The 8547-nt window shown below is 35.6% G+C and overlaps 1 protein-coding gene across 1 annotated transcript; it reads left to right on the top strand.

Annotated features, from left to right (window-relative positions):
• Positions 1 to 1205: 1205 nt before the first annotated feature.
• Positions 1206 to 8109, top strand: LOC132599224 (SH3 domain-containing protein 2). Its single transcript, XM_060312504.1, has 10 exons — positions 1206 to 1393; positions 3858 to 3974; positions 4635 to 4704; positions 4797 to 4948; positions 6211 to 6312; positions 6497 to 6697; positions 6796 to 6858; positions 6961 to 7116; positions 7210 to 7284; positions 7720 to 8109. The coding sequence occupies exons 1-10, from the start codon at positions 1334 to 1336 to the stop codon at positions 7834 to 7836; spliced, it is 1113 nt and encodes a 370-aa protein (XP_060168487.1). The 5' UTR covers positions 1206 to 1333; the 3' UTR covers positions 7837 to 8109.
• The last annotated feature ends 438 nt before the right edge of the window (positions 8110 to 8547 follow it).

Raw genomic sequence — 8547 nt, 5'->3', positions numbered from 1 at the left:
TTTAGTATGCACTCACCGCTAATGCAAATTATGAGTAAAAAGAGTAACAATAATGAACTGGTAATTGGATAACACGGAGTATAAGTTTTCAAACAAATATTTGAAAATACTTATTTATAAAATAAAAAAAACGCACTTTAGTGAATCAAGCAAGCAAGCAGTAAGAATATTGTGACTTTCACAAATTAGATAAACAAAATATTATGTAAATTTTCTTTGAAATCTTTACCAATTAAGAACAAATAATCTGTTGATAGTTGGACAGAGAAAGAAAGAGAGAAAGGTGTATTGTATTTAGGACCCGCATCTGAATACATTTAATACTTCTGCACATGAATCAGATCTGTTAAGACCTAAAAAGTGACAAAATTTTAATTAAAATAAATATATTTAATAGACTGAAATCTAAATGATTCAGATTCAAACCTTCATTGCAAACAAATTAGGCCTTACTTCCAAATTGCCTTTTTATTTTAAGCTTCAATCAAATCATATTAAAACGACACACCACTGGCTCTTACAAAAAATGTTATCACCCAACAGCATTATTGACAACTGTTTTAGGAATACCAATATTCCCACCTGGACAAATGATTAACATTCCTCTAGCTGCTACATGAAAAAACCCAATGATCGTCACTCCTGTGCTCTTTTACATTAAATTAGCTGAAAATCATTTCTAGATTAACAGTCCTTTAAATAATAATAAAAATGTTGTGATTCAATACAATTAGGTCTGGATAGAAACTAACAATAGGAGAAGGTAAAGCGGTTTTCAAATCGTCGCATGGATGATAATTATTTTTATGTGATCCAATTTAACTTTTAATTTGTTTTAAAACAAATGAATCCTTTCGAAATTTGAAAACAATTCAACTTAAACTTTCTACTTTACCCGCTAGCAATAAGAAGTTTTTATTGACACAAACATCATAACATGTTTAAGACCACACATTTCTAAAATCTTATACCTACACAACTTTTATTTCTTTTTTAAACTCAATGATTAGTCAAATCTGTTCACGTGAAATGAAACTGAGGGAGTATTTATTTAAGGAGTATTTTATAAACAAATAAAAAAAAAATCTTCTTCGTATTCTTTAAAAAAAAAGCAAGAAGGGGCAACACGTCAAATTTCAAACCTCAGGGGAAACAATACAATTTACAGAACTACTCAAGTCATCTTTCCTTATTTTCGAAAACAGCCCCATTCAAATTTTCCCATTTCGGAAAATTGGCAGTCCAAAGGAAATACATCACCCTTCGACGAATCGGCACAATCTCAAATCTCTCTGCATTTCTATAAATTCAGAAGGTCCTGTTTGTTTCGTCAATGGACGCGATCAGAAAACAAGCTACTAGGCTTAGGGAACAAGTCGCTCGTCAACAACAAGTATGATCCATTTCCTTTATCTACATATAATACTTATTTGTTACTACGTAATTCGTAAATTCTCTAGTTTTTTAATGTTTGCGTAGTCTATGTATTGATCCGTTTGTAAGCTAATTACATCGATTTTTTTTACTTTGTAATTGCATTGATCTTTGAGAAATGAGAGTCGTGCCTTTTGAATTTAAGAGTTCTAGATTCTAGAAAAGGCGGCTTATTAGGTTCTGAATAAATTTCTTATACATGTTAAATTAATTTTTAATACAAATATAAGATTTGAGCTAAAATCTTATATTTTTCACTCCGTAATTTGTAAATTCTATAGGATTTTGGTGTTTGTGTTGTCTATTTATTGATCCGTTGTTAGCTAATTGCATCAATTTTTACTTTTTAATTGTTCAGTGATTCGATTGATCTGTGAAATTGTGCCTATTGTAGCCCTGTTCTGAATATCGGATATTTCCTAGTTCAATTATTTGTTGATTCATGTGCACCTATAGCTTTTACACCTATTCATTTCAATGATATCTGATGTTTGATAATTTTAGTTTTGGTAAAATGTATTTCGATTGATTTAGTAGACTATTTTTTTTTAATTAGGGGTCGTTTGGTATGCTGGACAAGCATAAATAGTCTTGGGATAAATTATTACTGCCTTATCCCTTGTTTGGTTACAAATCCTGGGATAAGTTATATCAGGATTAGAAATAGTATCGGGATGAGTTATCCCTGCAAGATGGTGGAAGAATAATAGTACTAGGATAAGTTATCCCCGCCAGATGGTGGAATAATAGTACCAGGACTAAACTTGACCAGTTTCCACCCCCCACAAAAAAAAAAAAAAAAAAAAAAAAAGGAAAAAAAAGGTACCGGGATTAGCTATCCCTGGATAAAACAATAAAAATGACAAAAGTACCCCTCAGGTCCCTCAAACCCTTTTTCTGAAAGGATATTTTTGTAAACAAACAACTTCTTCTTAGAAATAATGCAATGCATGTTATTTTTAATACAACACACCAAACAGAAATAACACCAGGATAACTAATCTCAGCTTAACTAATCCCAACATAAATAATCCTAGCATAACTTGTCTTTAAATCAAACGACCCTGAAAATAGTATCATATCCTAGTAATGCTCAAAGATAATAAATTTTATATTATATGTCTTATTGTTTGAAGGGGAGCCTTGGCATAACTGGTAAAGTTGTTGTGATGTGACCAGGAGGTCACGGGTTCGAGTCGCGGAAACAGCCTCTTGCAGAAATGCAAGGTAAGGCTGCGTACAATAGACCCTTGTGGTCTGGCCCTTTTCCGGACCCCGCACATAGCGGGAGCTTAGTGCATCGGGCTGCAATGGTAGTGAAAGTTTAACCCGCAAGGGTGGCTCAGTTGGTTAAGCATGGTACTTCCATAATGGAGGTCTCAGGTTTCAAACCCCTGCCTACGACAGCTGGGGATTTGCCTTCTGGGTCGAGCTTGTCGCACGGGGCTTGCCTAGTGCGGGTTATCTCTCCTGTGTAGTTTGCGGGCTATTGCACAGGAGCGGGGTTTACCCTGTGCGCACCCGAAAGGTAGTGGCTGCGGGTTCTCTTGTCATATCCAAAAAAAAAAAAATGGTAGTGGAAGTTTAAATTTGTTTGATGTATTTTTAAAATATTCAAGGAGTCTGTATTGCAATGTGTACTAAATCTCCCTGGTTTTAGACGATTATGCTTTTTGCTAGGTCTGACAACCAAAGATTTTTTGATGCTTTAAGATGATAAACTCATCATCTATGGAGATGAGAATGCATTGTTTGTTCTGAAATGTCTACATTGTGAAATCTTATGACTTGCCTTAGGCTCTCTTCAGTTAGTATGACACTTGTACTATCTTTTAAGCTTGTTCGGTCTTCTGAAATATTAGATATTGAAAATCATGAACGAGAAACCTGTTGTTATATTGTAGACTTGTAGTTTGGGTGTGTGGTACTCAAATTCTTGTAAACAATCTTGCTGCAAAATTCTGAATGCTTTTTCAATTTATTTTTCGAGTGATTTTTCTCGTCCACATATTGCAAAATGTTGTAGATTCTGTCATATTTTATAGTACTGTCGTTATAGCATAGGAAATTGAAATTTGAGAAGAATTGTTTTAGGAGATCAGTTATTCTCCTCGAAGAATGAGTTCGAAGTTCTCTACTCATAATTTATGTTATTATCTATTGTGTGGCCCACATGTCCATTACAATATTTATCAGTTCGTCTACCATGCTCCTCCTTCATTTATAGATTCTTGATCCAGGATAGCTTGTCCAGCTTTAGCTTTGATATGATTTGTGACTCTAATTCATCCATCTCTGGCCTCAATTTTTTTATTTTACGCTTTTTTTCTCGAATGAATAGTAATTTGGTATTTAGCTGCTGCAACTTATCAAATTGCTGTTATTGGAAGTACTTAATATATTCTTCACTTCTCTCTTTTCAGGCTGTCCTCAAGCAGTTTGGAGCAGGGGGATATGGTTCAGATCTTGCAACTGATGAAGCTGAACTCCAGCAGCATCATAAGCTTGAAAAGCTTTACATATCCACTCGTGCTGCAAAGGTTGCTCTTTTCAGCTGATAACTCTCCCTTTTCCCTGATTTGTAGGAGCCTTTGTATTGAATTTAGGAAGTTGAGTCTCACTTGCAAACTAGTTTATGTAATACTGTATCTTACATTAATCAAACATTTTATCTTCTGCTGATGGTATATCTGTTTGAATGCAGTTTTTCATAATCGGAGTTTTGAATATTCTCATTTTTAGATTCTTTCTGTGGATGAACTAAGCCACGTTCTTGTAGTTCTTTAGTTGCATTACTTTGAATCAATCACTTTACTACTTCTCGATTGAAAATGAGTTGGGGTTAGTTATATAAATCATCTCTATTGATTTCTGCCCTAATCAAAGTCCATTTTATTCTAATTTTAAAGAATTTGCTTTTTAAGGAAGACTAGATTTTTTCCTAAATCTCACACTTACACCTACAAAGATAACTAGTTTTAACCCAACTAGTCGTCATTCCTACATAGATCGCTTCTTTCCATTATGTTTTATCCTTAGCTAAGTCTACATTGGCTCCTAAAGAGTCCCATTACTTTGAACCATTGAGCTTATTTTATTGTCAATATTTTGCTGTTTCTCTTTTCCAACTGGAGATACATATACAGAAACTTTGAGCTATAGCCTGAATTTGAAAACATTTGTCATCTTTTGAAATGCAGCATTTTCAAAGGGATATTGTTCGTGGTGTTGAAGGTTATATTGTTACTGGGTCTAAACAAATTGAAATAGGTCATTTTCTGACCCCTTCCACATTGATGATTGTTTTTTAGGTCAAAAACTAACTTTATATATCAGTTGACAAATGAGCTTCTCTCCAACAGGAACTAAGCTGTCAGAAGATAGCAGGAAATATGGCGCTGAAAATACATGTACAAGTGGTACAACATTGTCAAAGGCTGCATTAGGTTTTTCACGTGCTCGTGCACAGATGGAGAAGGAGCGAGGAAATCTGTTGAAAGCCCTTGGAACGCAGGTTAATGAATAGTCTCAACTTTATAACCTTCTCAATTATATTTAACGTCACTCTCTCGAACAAGTAGATCTATCTAATTGCTGTATTAGATGCATATTCTTTGTGGTTTATGTTTGGTATTAGGCAGAAATTAAAATGAATTGGCTCCGAAAGTACTCTGTACTTGTAAATTCTTTGTCTTGTGGGACCTTTCTATGTCTTGTGCATGCGTATGTTTCTATTCTGAAGTGCTTCCTTGTTTCTTCTAATCCATGCATCAAATAATTCGGAGAAGCATTTTCGACCACTACTTCCTGTACTGCACAACCCTTGTTATTGTTGAAGACCATTTTTTTTTTTCCTGCTACGCTATCTATTGTTTTTGGCCATGATGTGATTTTCCCAGGGAAATATAGTGTTTAAGTTTTTATTAAACATTTTATGTATTAAGAATTTATCGTAAATTGGAAAGTTATATGCTAGCTGGAAATATACTACTATCCTCCTCTTTTATCTGGGTTTGGGACCACCAATATGAGCAAACTCATACTAGCGATTTAAAAAAAAAAAAAAAAAAATGTCAGTTTCTTAAAATATGCTGAGCACTATTCACTCTTTGTCAAAGATAATGACGGAAGGACTTTTATGAGAATGGTATTCATTACATTCCTTACGCGTAACAAACCAAGCGGGAGATGTCTTATTTAGTTCATCTCTTTGTCACGTGCTATCTCTTTGTACTCTTTACTCTTGATGAACCCTGGACATGTTCAAGCTTTTCTTTTGGGGTAAATTAGACCTCATCACAGTAAATGAAGTCAAGCGAAATGCTGCAGGTTCTTGAGATTGACCAAGGGGATAAGATAACTTGTTAGCAGTGCAAGTGCCTAGTTATCAAGAATTTGGGGCCATTGGTCGTACTTGAAGTTCATTTGGGTAATTAAGAAAGGGGGTTGGAATGAATCCATTAGATGAAAGATGACGTGGAGTTGTATGTATCCTTCTAGATAACAATGTTCTTTAAGGTTTTAAAATTTCGCCGCTTCAATCAATTGATGATTTTGGTTTATGTTCTATTTGTACAGCCAAAATTTGATGAGCTCTAGCAGATGTTATTTCTTTTAGATCTGAGACATTTTTTTTCCCCGTAAGTTTAGGTCCAAAAACACACTTCATTTTGGTAACCGTTTAGCATTTCTGTGCGAGGACCCTCCAATTGTTCTATGTCTAGCATGTCAGTCTGTTTCAAGCCATCTCCCTGACTGTTGATATTGTCTTTCCAGGTTGCAGAACCATTAAGGGCCATGGTGATGGGAGCTCCATTGGAAGATGCTCGACATCTAGCTCAAAGATATGATAGAATGCGACAAGAGGCAGAATCACAGGTATTTAGTTGCTTCACTGTTTTAAATTGTAACGCAGGACATCAAAGCAATTGATGTGCAAATTTCTTCTTTTACATACTTCGTTGATGGTGCGGCTTTAACTTACTTTGATGACAATACAAAATTTGGAGAAGTTAATTGCACTTGCTAGATGCCAGTTCTCCTTTCTGACTAACCTAGATAGGCTGTTGAAGTATCCAGACGACAAGCTAAATTGAGAGAAGGAACAGGTCATCCTGACATGGCATATAAACTGGAGGCAGCTGAGGCAAAGCTACAAGACTTGAAGTCAAACACGAATACATTAGGAAAAGAAGCTTCAGCAGCTATGGCTGCTGTTGAAGCTCAGCAGCAAAGATTGACACTCCAACGATTGATTTCCATGGTAACCTTCCTTTTTAGAGCTATGGAATATGGTGCTGTTAAAAGGTACCACATAAAGTAATTTTGATTATTTTAAATATCATTCATCTTTATGATTAGGTTGAATCAGAACGGTCATACCATCAGAGAATCCTTCAGATTCTTGATCAGCTAGAAGCCGAGGTACGTGTGATTCTTTTAAAAGAATTCTGAATATGATGGACCCCTTCTGATTTTTCCACTTTTCTAGAGCAACTAAGTGTAATTTGTTTTTTTATGATTCAGATGTTATCAGAGCGCCAGCGTATTGAAGCAGCTCCTGCTCCTGCTCCTAGCATGGATACTATGCCTCCACCTCCCTCATATGAAGAAGTAAATGGTGTCTCTACTTCACCCGTACAAAATGGATCAACTGATAGTATGGGTTACTTTCTCGGAGAAGTGAGTATTTTGAACTTTCAAGTAACTTGAAACGATTTACCAAACTCGGTGTTGAGTGCTCAATAACTTTGCTTCTTTCTGGTTTGGTAACAGGTCATGTACCCATATCAAGCTGAATCTGATGTGGAGCTTAATTTGTCTGTTGGAGAATATATCGTTATTCGCAAGGTTTGTTAGTTTATTTTGGTCTACTCGATTCACTTCTGCAGGGTGGTGTCTTATTTATGGTATTTCTCATCCAAACTTGAGAAATGACTTAAACAAAAGTATAGTATGATGCATTTAGAAGACTTTCTGGAAGCTTTTGGGTTCCAGTGATATAGCAGTTCCAGATGTTTTACTGAATCTCCTTAGCTTGTGATTTTACTCCGTATCTACATTTATAGTTTGCGTATTGGTTCAGTTGCGACCTCTACGAATAATAGTCTTCTAGAAGTATTAGATACATTTGAGAGCGATATTGTACCTGGGAGTCGCCTGCTCTGTAACATCTGTTTCTTGTTACAATTCTCTCCGTCAACTCCCCCAGTGGATGTTTTTCAAATGGTTGCTTTTCTCCAAATCATTTTTAGATAACTAGCCAATGTGTTTCATTGGTTGCAGGTTTCTAACAATGGTTGGGCTGAAGGTGAATGCAAGGGCAGAGCAGGATGGTTCCCTTTTGGTTACATTGAAAGAAGAGATCGTGTCCTAGCTAGCAAAGTGGCCGAAGTTTTCTGAAATGCAGGGATATTTTTTATTCTAAAGGTGCCATCGGATTTCTGTATCTTCTGCTGCTTGCAATCGTTGCTGCCTTTTTGCAACATTCTCTATGTTGTTCCCTTAAATACTTCTTATAGGGGTCTTTCTTTCTTCCCTCTTTTTTTGATCGTTTATTCCGTTTGTGGGTAATTTCTTCTTTATATCCCCCGTTTAAGGACTTGGAGATGACTGTTGTATGTTGCAATTGTTGTGAGTAATTTTGTAGCAATGGCTATCCTAGATTCCTAGTAACATCTGTTTCTCTGCAAACTCATTTTTATAGCTTGTTCTCTTTGTTTTTGGGTCTCATAGAATGGGAGCAAATAATATGCTGTCCCTTTAGAAGGTGATGGATAGCACCACTTTGATAAACATTGCAGAATTTTGTATCGAAACATTTCTAATTGCAAAGACCGGCCACTAGGAGGCGTTCCGCGCTACCATCAAGGGAAAACCACATTAAATATCAGGATAAACCTACGCTGGTCAATTGAAGAGTTTGAGTAGGTCCTAACATATTCAATTCACTTACCAGTAGAATTTAAAAAAAGAAAAAATTAGTAACAGTGATATTCAGGCCAACTTGCTACCTCCCAAGGTTTAAGAGGCGCTGGAAGTAATCAGAGTTTTTTCACCTCCACTTGTGATTCAAACTTGAAATCTTATAGTTCTCTTCTCACTTTATTAACT

This window comes from Lycium barbarum, chromosome 6 (assembly GCF_019175385.1).
Source record: "Lycium barbarum isolate Lr01 chromosome 6, ASM1917538v2, whole genome shotgun sequence".
NCBI classification, from domain to species: Eukaryota; Viridiplantae; Streptophyta; class Magnoliopsida; order Solanales; family Solanaceae; genus Lycium; species Lycium barbarum.
Note: the sequence above shows the minus strand (reverse complement) of the source record. Positions and strands in the feature narration are given on the sequence as shown.

Excerpts from the sequence above, each read along its gene's own strand:
- LOC132599224 (XM_060312504.1), top strand. The coding sequence starts at position 1,334 with ATGGACGCGATCAGAAAACAAGCTACTAGGCTTAGGGAACAAGTCGCT. Across the intron at positions 6,313-6,496 it reads GACAAGAGGCAGAATCACAG|GCTGTTGAAGTATCCAGACG; the intron begins GTATTTAGTTGC and ends TAACCTAGATAG. Across the intron at positions 6,698-6,795 it reads TCCAACGATTGATTTCCATG|GTTGAATCAGAACGGTCATA; the intron begins GTAACCTTCCTT and ends CTTTATGATTAG.